Source organism: Sus scrofa, chromosome 6, assembly GCF_000003025.6.
Source record: "Sus scrofa isolate TJ Tabasco breed Duroc chromosome 6, Sscrofa11.1, whole genome shotgun sequence".
Lineage (NCBI taxonomy): Eukaryota > Metazoa > Chordata > Mammalia > Artiodactyla > Suidae > Sus > Sus scrofa.
In genome coordinates, this window is record NC_010448.4 from 98,366,040 (window position 1) to 98,389,853 (window position 23,814).

The 23,814-nt window shown below is 49.5% G+C and overlaps 1 protein-coding gene across 1 annotated transcript in view; it reads right to left on the bottom strand.

The window, feature by feature from the left end:
* Positions 1-19,818, bottom strand: part of RAB31 (RAB31, member RAS oncogene family) — a 107,214-nt gene extending 87,396 nt beyond the window's left edge. The window contains exon 1 of the mRNA XM_021096057.1: positions 19,618-19,818. Coding sequence (XP_020951716.1) covers positions 19,618-19,656 — 39 coding nt within the window. The 5' untranslated portion in view covers positions 19,657-19,818. The remainder of the gene's footprint in view (positions 1-19,617) is intronic.

A 23,814-nucleotide genomic window follows, 5' to 3' on the forward strand; every position in this document is an offset into this window, starting at 1 on the left:
AACAGAGGGTCAGCCAGGACACACAGACGGCAGCAGCATCCTGTCATTCTGATGACCAAAGGAAAAAAATTTGGAGCTTGTGTTCTCTATGACATTTAACCTTGAGTTTAGATCCAACCAAGCCAGCTTGATGTTTACACTTCCTCAGAATGGTAGCCACAGGCTGGCCGGCACCACTGAACTCTCCGTTTGCTCCTTCTCTGAAAAAATCAAAACACAAACCCCTAGGGCTGTTCCCGCAATATTCCCCATCAGATAACAGCAGGAACTCAGAGTGCCCTGCGCCTACCCTCAGACCTCAGACCTTTGGGCTGGCTACCAGCTGCGGTTCAGTCTGGACCACGGCTGGGGAGACACAAAAAGGAAGGAATGAACGGAGAGGACCCAGGCGCCTGGGGCTCAGGGGCTTCCTCAGCCACCCCTTGATCCTGGGACCCAGTCACTGCATGGCAGGGCAGGCAGAGGACACCCACAAAGTGTCTGTGTTTCTCCACCATGTGGCATCCCTGAGGGACAGCAAGGACCCAACTCCCCTACAGGAGACAAGAAGAGTCTCAGATTTCTTTCTGTGTGCACACCACGCCACAGAAAATATGCACACAATCTTTTCCTTGCTCATAGATCAAAATCTGACAGCCACTCTTGGGAATCATTTTGCAAACCTTAATCATAATTGTTTGGAGTTCCCTGATGGCCTAGAGGTTAAGGATGCAGTGCAGTCATTGCTGTGTCGGGAGTTTGATGTCTGGCCTGGGAACTTCTGCATACTGTGGGAGGGGCCAAAAAAACAAGAAACCATAACCAAGAAACTGTTTCAAGCTGCTCTTTAAAAAAAATCATAATTGTTTTACCCTATCTGAGTTTTGCCCTATCTCTTTGAATTGGAGGACAATATGAAAAGAAAGCTTCAGAGTTCCCATCATGGCTCAGTGGAAACAAATCTGACTAGCATCCATGAGGACACAGGTTCAATACCTGGCCTTGCTTGGTGGGTTAAGAATCCGGCGTTGCTGTGAGCTGTAGTGTAGGTCACAGACATGGCTCGGATCTGGTGTAGGCTGGCGGCTACAGCTCTGATTTGACCCCTAGCCTGGGAACCTCCACATGCCGTGGGTGCAGCCCTAAAAAGACATAAAAAGAAGAAAAAAAAAAGAAAGAGAGAGAAAGAAAGGTCCAATTAGCTCAGAGACCCCAAGAGGTCACAGCACAGAGTGTGAGACACACAGGATACACACCTGAGGGAACAGGATGATGAAGGAGGAACAGAAAATAACAGTCAGGGTACACGGAGGACACCCTAAGTAACAATAACCCCAGCTCTCCCACAAACTGACTGCCCGCTGGAGCAGAACTGTGGTGCTCAGAGTGTGGGTTTGGGGTCACATGCCAGCAGAGACAATTTTAGTTCTTTTTCAGTCGGGATGACTTGCCTAACTGCACTGACTAGAGTCCCCAGTACAATGTTGAAGAGCGGTGGTGGAAGTGGGCATCCTTGTCTTGTTCCTGACCTTAGGAGGAACGCTTTCAGTCTTTCACCATCAAGCCTAACAGTAGCTGTGGGTTTTTCATAGATGTCTTTTATCATGTTGAGGCACTTTCCTTCTATTTCTCTCTCTCTTTTTTGAGTTTTTCCTCATGAAAGGGTGTTGGAATTTCTCAAATGCTTTTTCTGCATTGAGATAACCACGTGGGTTTTTTTTTTTTTCATTAAAATGGTATATATTACGTCGCTTGATCTTCTTATGTGGCCCTCCCAACAGTAGTCCTGGAGGAGGGCAGGAGATGGGGGGTGAGGGCGGCTGGCAAAGTGCAGGGAAGCAGAGGGTGACTTAGGCTGCAGGGAGCCCAGGCCGGAAGGCATGGTCTCACTCCCTCCCACTGCCCTGGAAAGTCAGCAAAGCACTGGGACAGCGGCTTGGGAACCCAAGGTGGGAGCCCCAGGTGGGGAGGCAGCACTGGAAAAGAACGTGGCTTCCCAAGAGCGGGCCCTCCCAGGAAAGCCCATCAGTTCCAACCCCACCAGTGTAGTCCTCGTGATGCGTCTCTGTCACAGAGCTGCCACCCGATTCTGGAGCTGCCACCCGATTCTGGAGCTGCCACCTGATTCTGGAGCTACCTAGCCAAGGACCTCGTCTGCCACACCGCAGGGGCGCCAGTGGCCATCTCTCACTCCGTGGCACCTGCCTCAAAGCAGCACCTGCTGGGGGCTTTCCCAGGACCCAAGACCCAGGAATCACAGGCTATCAGCCAGGAGGAGCATGTCTGTACTGCCGTGTAGACCACCACTCATGACCCCAAAGCCTCCAAGGCCACGGATGCCACTACAGCGTGCATGCGTCATTTCCCAAGGAAACCTGCTTTTTTGTTATCCCTTCATTCTAATCCTGATGCAGCAGGGCCAGAAGATGTGTCAGGATGGTATGCATTGCCTCTGGGTGAACATGAGCTCACCACAGAATTTTACAGCTTGCATTTGGAGAAGTAAAAATACTTTTACTGTAAAGTGGTATAATCCTGGTGCAATAATGCAAATTAAATTAACATGTGAGCAAATCAACATGTTTTTCTAGAAGTGCTGGGAAAGGAGATGACTCCTCCAGCTTCCTAGAGAGGAGGACAAACTCAGTCTCACTGGGAAGCTGTCACGTGACCTGCAGGGCCCAGGTGTCCTCCCTTCCTTGTGCTCTGCAACTGTTGCAACTCACTGAGGCAGATACTGTTACCAATATTTTACAAGGGAGGGATCTGCCTGGAAGAGGCCCCACAAGCCAATTTAAGGCTTACTTCTCTTTCCTTAGAGTCCAGAGGTTCAGAAACCATTCAAGCCACAAACTCGTATTCTTCAAATTCATATTCCAGGAGTGACCTTGTTAGAACATGAAAGGTGCTTGTAGGAGAAACTACTGTTTCTCCCAATACGCACTCTCCCCTTCATGCAGAAGAAAAAGAGCCCTGAGAGTTAGCTGCGCACTTGGTCACCCTGTCCGCTGGAGGTGGTTAGGTTCTGGCAAATGGGTTGGAAATAGAGCCAATGCATTGACCCCATAAACCCCCAGCAGCCCTGAACCAGCTACCAGGACTGATTACGGAGAAAGAGAGGCTTCTATCCAGCTCGAGTCACTGTACCCTGGGATATCTTGCGCCAGCAGCTTAGCCTGTACCCTCAGCCATACAGCACATCGAAGAAACTTAAGAACCCATGCATTCCTCTGAACAGGCTAAGAATTACCCTTAGAGCTTGTCGAACCTTATCTCCTGCTCGCTTCTCGCTCACGTACAAGGTAAAGGCTTCCTGGCCTGTGTCTGAATTCTCGCAATTTCCAAATCCTAATTTATGAGAGTTACTTGTCTAGTATGACACTATGCCATTTCTTTAAACCCATATTCTTCCCAGTGTCCTTTTTTGGAAAATGCCACTCACCCATATTTAGCCACTGGGCAGGTGGTCTGTCCGCCACCCGAGTTTCCCAGTGGCCCAGGCTGGCATGACATCATTTGAACCAGGCCTGCTCTCTGCCCTGCCAGGCAGCTCTGGTCCTTCTCCGGCAGCTGCAACTGCTTTCACACACAGAAGCCCAGTGGGGTTGCCACGGCAGCGAGCATCCTTTAGATGTGGGCAGGCTGGCTGCCTGCCAGGACCAAGTCATTGGTAACCCTGTCTTGTCAGTTAATGTTAGGACAGACAAAACTCTTTTTATAACCATTCAGTAATGGGAGCCCTTAAAGGCGGCAGAAGGGGGTGGGGTGCCTGCTGGAACCCTCTGACTTATTTAGAGACCCCCAGCTTGGATGTCTTGTGCTAGCTATTTCGGCTGCACCACGCACAACCAAGTGCCATTACCTGAGATTATATGATGGAATGGGTCAATGTGTTCTAGCCTGCCGTCTTCTGCTTTCTCAACAACCTATTACCAACCTGAGCCTGACCTGCCATGTCACCTGAATTACTCCATGACCAGGATGAGAAACAGCAGCCATTCACTTTGGCCACCACATTTCTGGTGAAGAGCTGCAGTCGTGATCTGCTTATTAGTTGGAGCACATAATTACCAGCAGGGTTTATCCACAGATCCCAAGCAGAAGAGGGAAAGCAGAACATCACCAAGAGAAACCTCCCCATTGCCCTCCCCATCCTGAACTATGGAAACTCTGCTCTACTGCCTGCTCAGACCCTGCTACAACCAAAATCATACACTTCCAGCTTTAAATGACATAACATACATTTACCTTATCCACACTATATAATTTCATTATATTACATGTATTAAGGAACTGTGTGTGTATGTGTGTGTGTGTGATCACCTGCAACAGAGGCACAACTGCAGCTAATCTTAAATTGAAACAGATGAAATTGCCACTAAGCTATAAAAAGGCTGCTACAGAATTAAATTGGCATATGGAACTGGGCTTTTTATGGCGTTTGATTGGAATTTTTATGTGCTTGACCTTGTCACAGGAGCAGAATCCATCATCTATGGAAAGTCATAAACCTGAGAGTGTCACCTTGGCACACGATTCAAAACCAATTAACCAATCTTCTGTTGGACATAAATCCATTGATCCGTTCTTACAATTGGTATATAAAACATTTATAAGTACAGACAGGGAATAAATTTTAATAGACACTTGAAAGAGTAAACCAGAGATAACATGAATTTAAAAATAAAAATAACAAGCCCTTGCCCCTCTCATCCAAAATCTCAAATGACTACTTTTTAGTCTTAGGGGAAAACTTAAGAAAATTCACATGAAAGAGTACTGTGCTTTTAAAATAAAACACAAATTATACAGGATTTTCAAATTGATCACCACCATAGTCTGAAGGCTTTTTAGAAACTGAAAGCATAACCCAGTGAAGACTTCTTTTGCCTTCAGCAAATCTAATTATTAAGAAACAATTAACCAAATTGGCTTTGGAACCTAATTATCATATTAATACAATCAGCAAATATTTACCTAAAATTCCCAAGATGAGTACTACTATTTTGATGAGTCATCAAGGAATTTACAAATATACACTGGGAAACTTCAGCTCTAACAATCAAAAAATGAACTAGAGGGAACCCCCCTCCCCACATTGGTAAGTGAGAAGGCTCTCCCCCACTCCAGAGTCCCTGAGTGTCACCTGAGGTGGTCCCAGGCCAGCTCAGGTCCCGTGCAGCCTTGAAAGGGAAACAGAGCAGTGACAACAGTGGGCAGCCAGCTTCTGGAGCTTCAGGTCTAGGTTTTAAAATGAAATGTTTTTTCTCTGACATCAACCTTACAAATGTTTTCTCAGGTAAGTCTCCCAAAGCAACAGAAATAAAAGCAAAAATAAACCAGTGGGACCTAATCAAACTGACAAGCTTTTGCACAGCAAAGAAAACCAAAAAGAAAACAAAAGGCCAACTTACAGAAGGGGAGAAAATAATTTCAAATGATGCAACTGACAATGGCTTAATCTCTAAAATACACAATCAACTTATACAACTTAACAGCAGAAAATCCAATTTCAACCTAATTGAAAAATGGGCAAAAGACCTGAACAGACATTTCTCCAAGGAAGATATACAGATGGCCAACAAGCACTTGAAACAATGCTCAACATCCCTGATTATAAGAGAAATGCAAATCAAAGCTACTATGAGATTCCACCTCACACCAGTCAGAATGGCCATCATTAATAAGTCCACAAATAACAAATGCTAGAGGGGGTGTGGAGAAAAGGGAACCCTCCTGCACTGTTGGTGGGAATGGAAGCTGGTACAACCACTATGGAGAATAGTATGGAGGTACCTTAGAAATCTATACATAGAACTACCATATGACCCAGCAATCCCACTCTTGGGCATATATCCAGACAAAACTCTCCTTAAAAAAGACATATGCACTCACATGTTCATTGCAGCACTATTCACAATAGCCAAGATGTGGAAACAACCCAAATGTCTATCGACAGATGATTAGATTAGGAAGATGTGGTATATATGCACAATGGAATACTACTCAGCCATAAAAAGAACAAAATAATGCCATTTGCAGCAACATGGATAGAACTAGAGACTCTTATACTGAGTCAAGTAAGTCAGAAAGAGAAAGACAAATACCATATGCTATCACTTATATCTGGAATCTAATATAAGGCACAAATGAACCTTTCCACAGAAAAGAAAATCATGGACTTGGAGAATAGACTTGTGGTTGTCAAGGGGGATGGGGAGGGAGTGGGGTGGATTGGCAGCTTGGGGTTAATAGGTGCAAACTATTGCCTTTGGAATGGATTAGCAATGAGATCCTGCTGTGTAGCACTGGGGACTATGTCTAGTCACTTAAGATGGAGCATGACAATGTGTGAAAATAGAATGTGTACATGTATATGTAACTGGGTCACCATGCTGTACAGTAGAAAAAAAATTGCATTGGGAAAATTATAATTAAAAAATTAAAAATAAAAATAAAACAAATAAAATGAAATGTTTCAATAATGGTGAAGAAGATGCTGTTTACATCAAGGTGGCCAAGAGTGAGAAAAAGTAGCCTCGAGGGCCTCTCACCCCCCATCCCTTCCATTCTGGATGGGCCCACCAAGCCACTGGGAGCCAAGGCTAGGAAGGGCCCTGTGCTCAGGGCTTTCACCATTGCTTCCTCCCTGGGGTCGACTCCCTGGGCCTCCTTTGTACACCTTACTTGGCAGACTTTCTCCATCCCGCCTCTCCTTCCCCTGCTCATGGCCTTCACTTGATAGGACTTATTCCTCCACACCTGTAGGCTACCTACCGGCCTCCAGCCCAACAACCTCACCACCCCTGCAGTCATGGCCAAGGGTCAACATGGAGCATTAAAGCAAAAGGAGACGTGCTGACAAGATAGTGGCATAGAAACAAAAAAAATACAAAGGCACAGAGCCCTCAGAGCTGGGCGGAGGGCCAGAGGAAAACAAGCTGAAGAAGATCGAGGCTGCATGTGGCCTGGGCTGACACCAGGGCATCAAGTAAGGCTTCGACCCACTGAGCCCTCAGCCCCGAAGAACACCCATGGGAGGTGAGTCTGCTTCTTCCCTCATGGGGTTTCCAGGAAACCAGAGAGCTGGGGTCACCATCGAAATCACACCTCAACATCAGGCTGGACAGGTAACTCTGCCAGGCCCAGCCCCCAAGGCCACCTGCTCCTGGCCACCTGCATCCCAGGGCCATCCTAGCTCCTGGGCAAAGACCAGGGCACTGGCCGGTAATTCAGCTGCCAAAGCGATCTTTTTCACTTTTGTTCAGAAGGCACACTCTGCTTCCCTCTGAAATTAATTACACTCTGAAATAAAGAGTTTCCTAATACTTAACCCCATTCCTTTTGTCTAATTTTGTGGCTTACACAACTCAGACCAGGCATGGCGCCCAACTCCAGGCAAAACTCAGTTTCATTCGAAGTGAGAAGTGGCTTCTCCCTCTGGCACATTACAGGTGCTCTGGGAATCGGTCCCTACTGGAAACCGAGCCAAGAAATTCCTCCATCCCAGGATCTTTGAAGATTATGGGCCACAAAAGCAATACGGCCCAGCCCGGGTGAGTTCTGTCCGTCAGAGAGCAACAAGCCCATTTCACATCTGTGAAATTTCACCAATCACATGCATGGATTCACATGTGGGAAGGCGGGGAGGAGAGGCTGCAGCAGACGAGCGGGGATGCAGTGACTGAGGGCACGGAGATGCAGCCACGGAGCAAGAACAGAAGCTGTGAACCCAGAGGCAGCAGCCCACAGTGCCAGGAGCTCTGTCTACCACCCTTTGGGCGGCTCCTGGAAGTGGTGAAGGCCCAGGAAAATGAGAGGGGGCTTGGGGTTCAGGCTGGGGCTCTAGGCAGAGAGAAGGAATCAGAATTCTAGGCTGAGGAACGAATGAATCGGGATGAAGGAGAAATGGTGCCTCTGGATTCACAATAATACTGAAGTGTTGTCCTCCTGGAGGTGGGCTCTACCCCCTCTGACTGGCAACAAGCAAAGCGTGGGGCCAGTTTCACTGACTGGAGTGTGTGCCCTCCAGCCCATCACTACAGGCAACAGAGAGGTCCTATCGTGAAGAAGGGCTCCAGCCCTGCTCGCTATCTGGCAGGGATGAAAAACCTAGGATATGGGGTCATTTTATACGGACTGTGTTACACAATAAGCTCAATTTATCCCTGACTTTTAGACTCACAATGCCCACTGACCTCGCAATTGCTGGGTGACCTCCAATGGAAGTAATCCCACGCACACTGAAGGCGAAACAAATAAAGATTTACAGCACAGAAAATACTCAAGTGCTACAGATGGTGGAAACTGTAACTCATCATTTTGCTTGTTTATTTTTCTAAAACTGGTCCAAACACAGAAGCCATTGCACTTCAAAGCCAGGTACCACCCAGCTAAGGCTCAGCTCAAGGCGTCACTCTTTCCCTTTAGCTACTACCCCCAAATTTTTCACTCACAAAAACTTCTTCCAACAACCACTAAATGAATTCAATATATGCAATGTTCCAGATTGTCATTCTCCGTAAGATGAACATTGTCACAGATGAACAAAACTCAAAACACACTCAACAGCTAGTAAAACTCATGCACGTGGGTAGTGACTCCATAAACATTTGTTGCATAGGGAAACCAATGAACTAGATCTGACTTGCAGCCCTGGGTATCCAAGGCACCCTGCACCATTCCTCAAATTTACACAATTTCTAAATTTTCCTGAATCTGACTTTGATTCAGAAACCAACCGAAGTATATAGTAAATCAAAAGCTATCACTTAGCACCTAGGCTTTGCCAGATCCCACAGCTAAGCAGATTAAAGAAAATGTCGAAACTGGAGCTCCTCCGGTGGAACAAATCTATTTAAACTCACCCAAGCCTTGAGACTCTCAGGGTGTAAAGTGGTTGGGGCAGAGGGGAGACGGCCAGGCAGAGCTAGAGGGGTGGTCTATGCAAACTGCCAGCGTTTTACAAAGGAGGAAAAAGAGTTATGTGATTTGCTAGGGGGATGGAGTAAATGGCAAAGCCAGAACAAGCACCCAGTCTGCTAGCCTGATGCGGCCCCACTGCCCACTGTGCTCTGCTAGCAGGACGGCTGTCCAGATGGCTCAACTGCAGACCTAGAAACGCCAAACACCTGTGGGCCTCACCATTCAGGGTTTGCAAACTGACACTTCCTGAACCCGATGACACCGCTGCTCATGTATCTCCCAGGGGAGTCACGAAAGAAAAGGCCTGGGAATCGCAGCTTCCGGACACCAGGTGGAAAATGGGCAGCAGATAAAGCCAAGCTCAAGGCCACTGCAAACACACGGCCCTGTAACATCAGGGGATGTGCTGGACCCTAAAAGCCCATCTCACACCAAAACCAGAAGCACAGGGCCACCACACAGGGCTGTCCCAGGACTAAATGAGACAAGTACAGACCACACGCTGCCCCTGAGAGGCTCAAAGCTTCCACAGGCGCAGGGCCAGCTTTCGTGGTCAGAACTGAGCTTCTCAGCCTCCTTTAAAGAGAAAAGCAACCCCACAGCCCCAGTGTAGACATTGCATACTAAGAGTATACACTGCGTACAAAGAGTAAAAGCACACACCAACTGTGTTTGCTATGCTAAAGTATGGAAAAGATAAATGTACTCATTAAATGCAAATCAAACTATCAAACAAGGTCCACTCAAATGACCTTTAGTCTAACATGATGGATGGTGCTGCTCCCTGAAGGGAACTGGCTCAGGGCGGTGGTAGGGTCCAGGGTCAGTGTGCTCTGTCACCCTGTACCTGGCATGGTTTAATTCCCTCAAATTCCACACACCATCTGCCAACAAAGTTTGTTGGTTCTACATTCACAGTAGCCCAAACGAACCCTGCTTGTGACCCAGGCTGCTGCCTGCCATGGGCTCTGCTGTGCTGCCTTTCGTGGTCCACCCTCCACGCGGCTGCAAGGAATCCTCGTGGCGGTGAGTCAGATCAACATCACTGCTCTGCACCAACACCTCCCACGGCCCCCACTGGATTTCCAGGAGACTCCACTGATCAGGACCCCAAACTTGCTTCTGCTCACTTCCCAGCAGTCACTCTGATCCAGCTGCATGGGCCTGCCTGCTGCTCCTCCAAGTCACCTGCCCCCCAACCCCTCACCCTAGGGGGGTCCCCTCTACCAGGAGGGCCCAGATGGCTCAATAACATTGTCCCTGCATTTACTCAAAGGCCTTCTTGTCGAGGACTTTCTCAAGCCCCTACTTAGCACCACAGCCTCCCAAACAGTCCAATCAGGGCCTCCTGGCCTTCTCTCCATCTGTCACATGAGGCATCCAGTGCCCTAGGGTATGGTCACTCCCACTGGGATGTGGGCTCTGGCCATCAGGAACTGTGTGTCCACCTTGCTGCCTACTATGTGCCCAGCCCTGGGGCAGACCCGTCAATATCTGGGGCACATGCTCAGAACCACTGGGTCATCACATGGCCCCAGCCCAACATCTGGGCTGATTCTGACTGGGTCCTCCTCTCCTTGGCCAATTTTTTGTTTTGGATTTTTTTTTTTTTTTTTTTGGCCGCGCCCATATTTCCAGAAGTTCCTGGGTGGGGGCTCGAATTCACACCACAGCGGTGATCGGCGGCATGGCAAAGACAACACCAGATCCTTAACCCCCGTACCACCTGGGAACTCCATCTCCTTCAACAGCCGGTTTTAATGGGCATCAAAGTCACTATTACAGAAGGCTCACCTGGAAGATCTGGGGGTAATGTTATTTACCTTTCACAGAACAGCATAGAAATGAACAGGCACAGGAAACCTGCAGAGCCCACCCTGACAAGGCCACTCACCACACTCCAAAGCTCCTGAGACTGAACAGGAGCCCGAGCAACGATCCAAATCTACTTTCCAATTTTACTGTTGGTGTGCTAGTTATTTCCAGGAACAACCAAAAGGATCTCAACCCATCAAACGTCTCCTTGGGCCCTGCAGTAAATTTTTATAGGTTTTAGCTAATTATGTTAGTAACACATGCTCCCTAAATAAACCAATGCACAGAAGCAAAAGAGAAAGGATAGGTTATTTTTGAGCACCAATCAGCCTCTGGCCCACCTGAGCTCTTTCTGGACACTCTCTGTTCTGCACCACAAGCACTCACAGGTCCTCCCTGGCTATGCCCACGCCCCACCCCCTTACCTGGCAATTGAGCATCATGCGACACCCACAGCCCTCTGGTGCTGCTATTTCACCTCCAGCTTTCTGCTCTATCTGCTGGGCTGGAAACCCAAGGACAGAGCCCCCTCTCTGCTGTGGGACATCGTTACCCCTGCCTGTAGGACAGCTTGGCACATGCCTGGTAAGTGTCTGTTCATCCCCACGGCATAGGACCCACTACATAAATCCTCATTTACTTTATACAGATCCCCTTTTGTTGTGTTTTAAACTAAAACAAAAAGCCTGGGGAACTGCCTGTGTCATCCCCTCAAAAAGCCTGGCCAGGTTTTCTGGTTGACACTGGCAGCCAGAGGAAAGGTCACTGCACTGGGGCTCAGCACACTCCCCGCTCAGTGGGGAAGGGGGGGGGGAAGCAGAGTTGGAAACATTTTCCTCTAAGAGCCAAGCCCTGGATGCCTCTTTAAAGGACAGGCTGATGATTCATTGATGAGAAGTGGAGAGAAAAAGGAAGCAAAATGATGGAAGAATGTGGGGGCTGAAAAGAGAGACAGCAGGACAAATATGAAGCAGGACAGTGGGCTGGACTGTGGACCGTCAAAGAGAGAAGCAGTCATCTGAATAGAAAACAAAAGGCAGGAAAGACCTTCAGGAGGTGAGCCGGGAGCTGAGGAGGGCAGAAGAGAAGATGTCACAGCTGCAGGGTTTTGAACTCACCACTCAGCAGAGGAAACAAAACTTGGGCAAGTTAGCACAGGTACAGGTCACAATGAAGACATGAGGTAAAGGCATCGTCCTGTATCCCTTGTCTTTGCCGTAGCAAACGCCACCCAACACTTGCCATTTCACTACTAAGGCTTTCCCCAACCTCATCACTCGATTCAAATGTTAACTAAAACGAGCACAGATAATGAGAAAAATAGTTTTTCAGAAGTTTGTTATGAAAAGTTTAGAAAATATCTTCGCTCCTAAAATGAACGATGTCTTTGAAAGATGTAATATTGATGCCATGAGATGTTCTTTTATTTAAAAATAAAAGATTTTCTTAATTAAGCCTGCTATAAATGTAAATGCCCTAGCCAATCATTTCATCAGAGAGGGAGGGAGAGAGTGAGAGTGGGAGGAGGGAGGCAAGTTTTATGTGATACCCAGTGTTCATGTGTGTGGCATGCCCATGACTGCCATTCTGTGTGTATCTGTGTGTGTTTCTCTCCCCCCCCCTCACACACACACACACACACACATCCTTCCCCCTCACCCCCTCCATCCCTCCTTTTCTCCCCTCTCCCTTCCTGGACAACGTGGATAGAGGCACTTTTTAGGACAATGCATTTATTTGCAGGTCCTGCAACAACATTGACTCCATGAGTGCAGAAAGGAAGTAATTCTGGAGATTTCAGGCATCTTTTTTTTTTTTCTTTTTTTTGGCCATGCCCTCCCGGGATCAAACCCATACCACAGCAGTGACAACACCGGATCCTTAGCCCGCTGCGCCACCTTGGAATTTCCACGTATGTTTTTCTTCTAGAAACACAAATACTGTTGCCACAAAGGGACCCAAAGCCCTCGAGGATCTGCCTTCCAAAGAGAGAAGAGGAGGGAAATGACCTCCCCTAGGTTCTGCTTCTCTCCCCTGGTGCCCAGTTTTCTGATAACCCAAGTCATCTAGGCATCTTTGGAGAAATCGAAAATTGCCCAGACCACAATCTGGGTTAAATCCCAGCAAGCAGAAGGCACAGTCATGACCTCCAGAGACTTCGGGGCATTGGGAGCAAGGAAACAGATCAGAAAAAGACTTCTCAAAACAGAAGCCTCTGCAGCGAGAAACCCACTCAGGACCCCATTTGTTAAATCCTTCTTTTCTTTTCCTTATTTCTGCTGACAAACAGCTCTGGCCCCTTGGGACACCTGTGACTCTCAACAGCTCTAGCAATTAGATGGAAAACATAAAATCACATGGCCTGTTAGGTGGTGGTCAGTGCTTGATGGAAAAAGACAGGACACAGCCCAGTGAGGGGGCTGGAGCCAGGGGTGGGGAGCGGGTAGAAGGTGGGTGGGCTCAGCCCCTGGCTCACCCAGAGTGGATTTCCGTTCTGCATCTTCAGCCCTTGCTAAAGTGTCAGATCCACCATGTCAAAGCCATGTGTTGTGTAGAAACACAGCCCTGCCAGCACACATAGAGGCCAGGAGGATTTACTGAATGAGTGCCACAGAGGGAAATGGGAAGGAATATTTCCATATAATACATGATGTCTTCCCACCACTTAGCCCAGAAGAAGCAACGAGGAAGTAAACAGACAAACCGAGATCTGGAACTTTCTACAACACAACTGGCCTGGATTCTTCAAAAATGCCAATGTCATGGTAGGAGAAAAAGGGAGCAACTGTTTTAGATGAGAGACGTGAGGAGCAAATGGAATACACGATCCACGACTGCCTCCTGGGTGTGAACTACACACCTGAACTCATGTGGGGTTTGCTGCTGGGGTGAGTGTGCAGGAAGGAGAATGGCCTGTCCCGGAAAAGCTACACACTGAAGTCAGAAGTGAGTGTCATCATGTCTGCAATACTTTCAGATGGTTCAGAGGAAAATCCAGCATGATTTGTGTATGTCTGAGACAGGAAAACTCAGAAAAGCAAGAAAGGCAAAAAGTTTTCCCTCCCAGCTCCAGGTGAGAAGGCCATGCACATTCATTCTACCACTCTTCAGGCTGTCTTGCAAGTTTCATATTTTTCAAAATAAAACAGGAAAGGGGAGTTAAAACAGAAGACCCCCTGGGAGTTCCCCGTAGGCCCCGTGGTTAAGGATTTGGCCTTGTTACTGCTGTGGTGAGGGTTCGATCCCTGATCCGGGATCTTCTGCATGCCCCAGGTGTAGCCAAAAGAAAAAAGAAGAAAAGACCCCTCCCCCTTGGCCCCCTGCTAGAGAAGGTTGGGTGAATGCAAGACACATCAACCTGGGAATGGAAGGCTGTTCTCCTTGTCCTCCCACACCCCTCCAACCACCTCAGCCTTCCAGAAGATACCATGAGATCCAGAACCTGCTTTTTTCCTGTCAAAGCTCCACTTGTCCTTTGTGGTCCTGTGCACATCCTTCCCAGGCTGAGAGACCTTCCAGAGAGCTCAGTGCCCAGCCCCCACTGTGCTCACCTGCTTGGCTCCCACGGCACCATGTGACACCTCTGGCATCCACCCATCACCAAGGCCTGCATGCTGGCTGCTGTGCACATGCCTGTCTTCCCTGCGCCACCAGAAGCCTCTCCACACAAGCCAGGACCAGAACTCACCCTCCCTACTTCCTATCTCCAGCGGAGCTAACAAACACCTTGTCCATGACAGGTATGCAAAACAGACCTTGAGCAAAAACCTCCTATTCCCCCTTTCCCCCACGTCTGATATTTACTGTCCTCCTGCTCTAGTACTGCTGTCGCACATGGCTCCGGGCTGAGCTGTCACAGGAATACAAGGGATGTCATTTAGGTCATTGTGTCATTGTGTCTGCTTCCCAGGAAAGGCAGAGCGCATTCTGAGGGCAGGGGTCGTGGCCGTCCTGTCCACCTGTGGCCACTCATTGGTCCCATCAGAAAAGACAGGTTGCTCGACAATCAGTGAATGAGTGAAGGAAAGCCTATTCCCATTTCAAACACTCGTTACAAATTATTAAAACTAAGTCAAAAAGAAGTGTAATGTGTGCAGACACAGAAGCACTGAAATTAGTCTAACCTGCAAGACACCACCGAATTTGAAGGCCTTTTCTAATGCATGAGTTCAGAATCTTTCCATGTGCTGGCACCTTAAAATGTAGTTTTCTATTTTCCAACGTCTATAGCAGCATTGGAGCAGATCTGAGGGATACAACACGCTCACTAAAACAGGGACACTGGGCAGGGGTGGGGGTGGGGGCCACAGGCTGAGGGCTACAGAGAGGGGTGGGGAGGGACCAGGTCAGCGTGAAGATGCTCCACAAGGACTCTGGTGTACCCACCTGGGCCACGCTGGGTAGAGGGCAGGATGCAGCCTTGCCGACCCTGAGCAGGAGAGGAGTAAGGGCCTGATGGCACTGCTGGGCGACATCCCCCTGTATCGTGTATATTTATCCTCATCCCACAGTCACCAATGCCGAACCACACCTTCCATCGGGTTCAGTTTAACAGAGGAATCAGACACAAAACATGTTCCTAGACTACACCCCCCCCAAATACCCCCAATTTCCAAAAGAAATGCCAGTTTCTGGGAAAGAAAAAAAAAGTATGGCAATAGGAGTTCTCATCATGGCTCAGAGGCAATGAACCCGACTAGGATCCATGAGGGCAAGGAATCGATCCCTGGCCTCGCTCAGTGGGTTAAGGATCCGACATTGCCGTGAGCTGTGGTGTAGGTCACAGATGTGGCTCGGATCCTGCGTTGCTGTGGCTGTGGCATAGGCTGGCAGCTGAAGCTCCAGTTTGACCCCTAGCCTTCCATATGCCTCAGGTGTGGCCCTAAAAAGCAAAAAAAAAAAAAAAAAAAATTAACAGATCTCAGGCTTGGATGGTAATGCCACGGATGCCCCTGGTCTGCTCCTTCCCATCCTATGTACGGGTTCCTTCCACGAGGATACAACAGATCACCTAACGTACTGAACACCTTCAGTAACTCACCTGCATCCCCACTCAGAGCAGGGTCTGCAGCTCGGACTGGTCTGCCTTACTGTGAGCAGTCTGTGGGTCCTGGCGCCCCTTCTGGGAAGGCCCTATACACTGCTGAAGTCCCCACTGCCTAGATGTCGCAGAGAATCCCAGGTACCCTGATGAACAGCCGTGCAGATTCTAATAGAGGCCAGGAGCCTCCCCAAACCCCTGACAGTGTCATGCCACTCAGCTGCTGAGGAAGTTGCAGAAATCTCTAAACTGTCGTCAAGACAACCAAACTCCAAATAGAAATCTCTTTGGGATTCCATCCGGAAGCAGTTTTAAAAACTGTACACACCCAGAGGAAATAATTAAAGAGAGATCCTCTTCTCTCTCCCTCCTTCCCCTCCCCCTTCCCTCCCCCTTCCTCTTTCCCTTCTCTCCCTTCCCCCTCCCCCTCCCTCTCCCTTCCCCTCTTCTTTCTCCTGCTTTTTGCCACGTGGTGATGTGTGTTAAAAATGCATACTGGGAAGCTTTCCACCTTTGGGGTTGGAACAGCTGCTGCTTCAATATTGTTTTTGTTAGTTTTTTTTTTTTTTTAACATACTTTGCTGTTTTTAATGGAGTTGTTTTTTAAGCTACATGTTTCATAATACTAGCTGAGATTTACAAAGAAGGACGACTGTTAGTTACTTAATTGGCCAGAATGAAACTCGTGGGTCCTCCGTGTCCAATGCGAACCCCTGTCAACACCCTCCTGTCCGGCTCACTTCCACCACAGCCCAGCTTATCCCAGGAAAGGGCTTCATAAAGGCTTGGGAGAAACACAACAAAGTCCACCCTTGACAACAATAAGAACCAAGAATTTCTAACAGGTACCATAAATAAACCCAATGCTCTTGAGTCCTTGGCTTCTCCAAGAGCACAAAGCATTCAGGGAATGTTCCACAGATGGAGGTCAGTTCCATCTGGGAGTGCTCACCAAAGAAATAAGATTAGACACACCAAACATCAGGATTCTGGAAGACACAGGTACACACCACCTGCTACAAATGACCCTCCAGTCAGGAACCTCCACCCCCGCGGGGAGAAGCTAAGAGGGGCAAAAGTCTGCACTGCCCTTGCTGAAACCAATCATGCCCCTTAAATGGGGAAGCATGGCCCCAGGTAATCAGGGACAGGGACCTTCAACCAGGCACAGAGGGACCAAGCCCTCAGACTCTGAAGTGAGCAAGACTTCAGCTAAATGGTCCCATTCCCATCCCCTTCTCAAGGCAGCCCAACAGAAAGTGATTCTAGCAGCAGGCATGGCTGCTAAGGGCTGGGTCATACTGCAATCTGAGGGGGCTAAAAACAGGAAGCTGAGGGCTGGCTGTGTGTAAGATTTCATCCAGAAAAGACAGGCCTCTCTTACAAAGAACAAAGCAGCTGGGGCTCCTGCTAAAATCTGGGAGGACTCAGCTTGGTGCTAACTCCCTCTTCCAGCCCATTCCCAGGGCTCTCTCCAGTCAAGAGAGCAGACTCAGCAGTTACATGTCTTTGGTCTCACCCAGATGCTGTGTCACCTGGAGAAGCACCTTGTTTAGAAGAGCAGCTGCAAACAGAGCTTGTCACACATATCACCCAGGACAGGACCAGCCAAACCCGGGGGACTGAAGAAATATTACACAGTGTGATAATAAGGTCATTGGCCCTTTCAAATATTCCACATAAGGTGTCTTCTGACCTAAACAAGACTAAATCCTAGAGCCACTCTCAAAAAAAAGGAGGAGGGGGCATGGATAGGGTGTGATAGGATTGAAGCTTTCAAGGTCTCCCCATCTGCCCAGAAAACTTCTTGCTCTGCTTTGGGACTGTTCATCCCTTCCAGGCTCAACCTCCTACCAGCTAAGCCACTGCAAAGGACCAGCAGACAAGGAGAGGCATTGTCTCCAGGAAATCACTAAATGCAACTGTTCCATTCTTAGAGATAAGAGAAGAAAAGTTAAAGGGATCTCCTCTAGCTTTCTCATCTCCCAAGCTTGCTGTCATCCTGGAATCACAGGATAGCAGGAAATGGCACCGTGTGTCTTAGAAGACCATCTGGTATTGTCCTCTAACTTAAAGGGAAGATGTTATTATGTCCATTTTACAGATGAGGCAACTGAGGTACTTGTCCGATACTGCACAGCCAGTGAATGGGGGAGAAGGAGAACCCAGGCTTTCTACCTGATCTGCTCCTTGTAGAAGGAAACACTCATCCTTGAAAAAAGGAAACAGTAGCAAAATTGAAAATAATTCATGGGATGGAGCAGGGCCTGTGCCACCAGTAGATGACTAAGGAGAGAGCATGGAGGAAAAAAGGAAAATCATTTCCAATTTCATTTATTCCCAAGGCCAATCCTGACCCACACAAACACACGTCAGAGTTGCCCCTTGGTTCCCTGGGACCAGACCTTCCTTCTGCATCTTTGACCAGCTTCCTTGAGGCTGAAATGACTCCTTGAAAGGAAAATATGGGATTCCTGGATTTATGTCTGGACTAGGTTAGAGAGCCTGGCAGACCTACTCCTGCAATGCTGCTAAAGGTCAACCGAGGAAGATGAGAACAGCATCCCAGTCAGATCCAGGTGGTGGGGCTGTGCAAGCAGGGGGTGCGGAATGCTGAGAGGCTTGTGCTGGGTCACAGGGAAGGAAGGGCCTTTGCTTGATCCCCTGGAATTCCAGGCAAACAGGACAGCCAGAGGACACCAGAGTTCTAGCAAAGGCCAGTGAGGGGAGACAGCCAAGAGCAGTGTCCTGCCCCAGGTTCCAGAAGAGCCTAGAGGGTATCCAGACAGCCCCAGGGCCTGGGACAATTCCATCCTAACCTAGAACCATTTCTTCTTTATCTGCTTCTGGACGTCTTCCTTGACAGACCAGTGAGCACCGCTTTGAGAAAAACAGAACGGGTCCAACCTTTGCTGCTTTTTTTGGAAATGGTTTACTTGAGAGACCAGATTTGCCAAGGGCTGAACACTAGGCATCAATGCCAAAAACTGCTGAAAACAGGGCTTAAAACCAGCTCCTTCCAAAGAAGTAATCCTGTAATTTGATGTGGGCACCCAAAAGGAAGTGCCCCTCAACACCATCTGAATCCCCCAAGGGGCTGCCCTGTGCCATCTGACAGCTCCTCATCCCTTGGGTGTTTGTTTCTGTCTTTGTTTCTGGCTTCCTCCACGTTTCTTCAGGCTCAGAGTGACCCACTTTGGGAGGGACGTGGGGTCAGAGGAGGACTTTCTCATCCTGCCTTTACCCTTAGCTCGAAAGTTTTCTAGGCGCGCGTTTTCTATGGTACGTTCTCTCTTCACCTTCCCGCCACCGGGTCATCCCCTCGCGTTTTCTCACCCTGAGCTGAGCTTTCAAAAAAAAAAAAAAAAAAAAAAAAAAGTAAATAAACCAATTGCCCACGGGACGCAAAAGGACTCGGCACCTTAGCTAACTTAAAGTTTCCGCAGGAAGGAAATTATTAAAGGCGAAGGAGAAAGCTCCCGGAGGCGGGGGCCGCGGCTCCAGTCCGGCGGAGGGGTCCCGGGCTCCCGGCCCAGCCCGAGATTGGCGAGGCCCGAGCGGCCCCCGGAGCGCGGGCCAGCGGCGGTGGACCGAATAGAGAAAGCTCCCGAGTAGGCTCGGACCCTAATCCAGCAGAGCCGGGACTGGGAGCGGGCCCCGGGAAAGAGGGGCGCGCGGACCAGGGGGTGCCTGCGACACTGGGGGCGCACGGACCAGGGAGCGCAGGGGAAGGTGGGGACAAAGGGGGAGCAGGAGACAAGGGGGAGCAGGGACCAGCAGGGCGCGGAGACGACGGGGCGCGGGGAGGAGGGGGACGCACGGACCAGGGTCCCCAGCGGCGGCGGCGTAGGACTCACCCCGAGGAGACACACTTTGAGCTCCCGGATGGCCATCATGAGCTCTGGGCCGGGCCGGGCAGGAGCTCAGCATCGTCCGGGGCCGCGCCGCGCCCCGCCAGCCGGCGTCCTCCGGTCCCCGCCTTCCCCCCTGCGCAGCCCGCGGGCGGATCCGCCGCTGCTATTTCTGGGCTGCCGGGCGCGCCGCGGTGGGTCACGTGGCCGCCGCCGGCTCCTCCCGGGGCTGCGAGGCTAACCTCGCCGGCTGGCTCCCAGGAACGCCCCCGACGGCGTCAGCCCCTAGGGCCGCCTCCGGGACGGGGCCTCCTCCCCTCAACCAGCCCGGCCTCGGAGCCCGCTCTGCAGAGCCTATGGGGCCGAAGGAGGACCCGTCAGTTCCCCTGGGGACTGGCCCCCACGACTGGCGGCGTCACCGGAGATGCTGTGCGCCGTGGTCATCTACAGGGAGCACTTGGAAGGCTGTGTGCACCCCCGTCATTAGATGGCACTTGACAGAAGTTGTGAGGATGGGAAGGAGGATCTGAGGGTCTGACCCTGCAGCCCATCCCCTAATACTATGAGGGTGGGCAGGCTTCAGTTCACCCCCATACAGCTCGTCACTCTCAGCCCAGAGCTCGGTCTCCTATATGTAATGGAAAATGGGTCTAGAAGCGATGGCCTTGTGTCTCCCTCCAAAACAGGCGTGTCGGCATCTGAAAAGGGAAACATTCTAGTGAGGAAGCTGCCTTGCCCAGGGCAGAAAATGCTACAACTTGTCTGGACAGACGCCTGGCCCTCAGAATACCAGCTAGAAATAGGTAGCTGGCGGCCAGCGTTCTGCATCCTTCCTTGACTGGGAAACAAAGAGGCTCAGGCTTGAGACTGTCAAGAGGCCTCTGGGAACTGCCCTCTCTTCTCCACAGTGGGGCAGGCACCTCATCCACCCAGGCCACCTCTTGTGTTGCTGCCATGGAAACGTCAGCTTTTTGGACATATGTACCTGAGTTATGCCTGGCATTTCAGTTTGGAAAGAACGTTGTTCTTTAAACTTCATCCCCTGACTGAACTCTCAGGGCTCTGTCCTAACGTGCCAATTTTGATCAAAGACATTTCTGTCCCCCCAGCAGACTACCCACCTTGGTTTTTCTGGCTTTATTCCTCCTGAAGCCATGCTGAAGCTCCCCGGCACCCAGGTAGCCCCACACAATGGGTACCTCCTAAAAGGCTGGGGTCAAAATGCCGGGCCCCCCTCCTCCTCAAAAAACAAACAAACAAACAAACAAAAAAACCTGGAAAATGGCCATTAATCTCCCAGGGCAGTGGGGGCTTCTCCTGGCTTGAGCGGGCTGCGGAGGATTACACAAATTTGGACTAAATTGTTCAAAACGTAGCTGGACGGACATGCATGCAGGTCCTGTGCAACATGGAGATGCTTGTATTGGTACCTGTCTTTTATTTAGTATCAACAGCAAGGCTGGTCTTCTGTGTGGGAAGGAGGAAAAGAGGCCTCTCCAGAATCTCCCAGCCTGGTCACAGGACCTCACTGTCCCCAGGTCTGCTAAGCAGGGTTACACCCACACAGCTGCAGAGATACGTGGTGGTAAAGCAGCCCTGGCAAGGCCTCCAGTAGCCTTCCTGAGCACCTTGCCGTCCTGGACGGAACAGCATAAGTTCAGAGAAGTGCTTCCCTTTGGCCTTTCTTCTCACTTCCCAAAAGTCAGTCAAACTAGTTCTCACTTCCCAAAAGTTGGCCAAGCCAGAGTGGGAGGATTTTCCATTAAAACTGAGGTAGGTTCCTGAGGGCAGGATCACCTCCAGACAAAAGGGAGCTGGCAGAATTTCGCATCTTTTCCCTACCCTCTTCACTACTCTTCCCTCTCCTCTCTTCTCCACTAGCCTCGGTGAATCCAATGCTCACTCTCTGGTATCTGGGCTCTCCCCAGACAGACGCTTATGCAGGCCTCCTCCCCACCTCCACCCCCCAAGAATCACTGGTCTGTTTATTCTCCCCACACCCACCCCATTAAAATCACCCCACTTAGGTCTCATTCTGCAGGCCCAGCACTTACAAAGCGCCAGCCCTGGTGTGTCAAGTGGACCACCTCTGTAGGTTTATACCCCCTCATCAGCCAGGTCACTCTTGGGGACTTAAAAGCCTGGTCTCCAAGGTGATGCACAAAGCTCTCCCAGGACGGAGGGACACTGGCTGCTCTGAGACGTATTTGGGGTGTGTCATGGCCTGGGTGGGTCTCAGCTTGTTACAGGTATAGTGTTCCCTAGGAATGCTGTTATTACACTTCAGGATTACTATACGAAGGACCCATCCAGTCTGACTCCTCTGGAATTTTCTGCAAATCTAAAGGGGTTCTGATTTAAGCAGGGATAAAAATCCAGTGTACATAACTAAGAATATATCAAATTTTAAAAAATGAAACAGGCAAGTTTTTCTTATGAGAACCTGTAAAGCAAAAGGTCATTGCTCGAATTCAGATTTCTGCTTTTCTGTTGCTTTTAAGTCCTCAGTGGCATCTACAAGATGAAAACGAACTCTACAGCATGCACTGTGATACCTCCCAAACCCACCTCTTCTCTGCCTGGCTGATGGACCCCATCACCCTGCAAGGAGCTGCTCAGATCCCACCTCTGCTAGGTCTCCCCTGAGCTTGCATGTCCTCTGCTCACAGCTCTCCTGGCACTGATTCAGCAAGCCACCAACCCTCCTGTCTCCAACAAGGGTCCTCCTCCCAGGTGTTGGAGGCAGAGTCTGGTTAAGAAGTAAAGGAAAGAAAGCTTTACTCTGATCAGAAAACAGAGATGTGTGCACTCGCTCCAGAGCACATGTTCTCTGCAGACCAGGGGATGGGGCTGCTCTGCAGGGATCCATCAGGCAGGCGCAGGTGGGGCTCTCCAGCACGCAGGCGTGACTGTTGCTCATGCTCCACATCACAGTGCTGGGCAGTGCTACTCTGCACACGGCCCACCCGCCATCTTGCACTGAGGTGTGGTGGGCGGGGTTTCTGCACACGGCCCTCAGTGCACTATCAGCCGCCATTTTTGCACCAGGACCCTGGTCTGAAGAGCAGGTGCGAGGTCTCTGCTCGCGGTGCCATGTGAACCAGCAGAAGTAGACTCAGGGCAGAGGAAACAAGGTTAAACTTTAATGACCCAGATTCTGTTTTTATTCCCAGGGAATTGTTAATTACTTGTTAATTGGCCATTAAATCCCTTTTACAATAGGCCACATTGTAATTGATATGCAAATATGTGTCTGTGTCTGTGAGAGGAGCTCATAGGTGAAGCAAGGACCATCTGGGTGTCCTCAGAATTTTAAAATGATGAAAAGGGTTCTTTTTCAAAAAAAGAGAAAAGAAAGAAAGTAGGAGTTCCCATTGTGGCACAGCAGAAACAAATCCACCTAGGAACCATGAGGTTGCAGGCTCGATCCCTGGCCTTGCTCAGTGGGTTAAGGATCCGGCATTGCCGTGAGCTGTGGTGTAGGTTGCAGACGCGGCTCGGATCTGGCATGGCTGTGGCTGTGGTGTAGGCTGGCAGCTGTAGCTCCGATTAGACCCCTAGCCCTGGAACCCCCATATGCTGCAGGTATAAAAAGACAAAAAAAAAAAAAAAAAAGACAAAAAATAAAAAATAAAGAAAGCAGAGGAAAAGTGGTTAGAAATGGGTCTTTTTGATCTCAGTCTACCTAGAAGTTTCCAGCAGTGCCTGCGGCCTCTCATTCCAAGGAGACTTGCACTTTGTGGGTTGTGTAAGTGTGGGAGGCCACCGTCGTCATCGTCTTCAGGACAGGACAGGACCCATGGAACAGGGTGTGTGAGCTGGAATGCGCACGCTGGACTTCACCTCAGACCGCTGGGGGTGTGGCGGGGAGTGTTAGAGAAGAGTATTTAGCAAAATCTGCCAAGTGACTGGAAGAACCATCTGATTCTTTAAATCCACCAGAAGCCAATCAGCTGTAAAACTAATCATGTTTTTTTGATCCAGCTAATCTTCTTTTTGGACCATAACATAGAAGCAAACTCAGAAAAGTGAGCAACTAGAAAGCCTGCCTCTTTGTGCACAAACATGCTCATAAAGAGACAGATACATTAGAGAAATAGGAAGTCACCTTTGCTGAGACAGCGAGGTACAGCAGCATTTATTGTAGCATTGAAGAGCTAAAACAGCCGGTATCCCTTAACATTTGGGAATGATTAAGCAAAC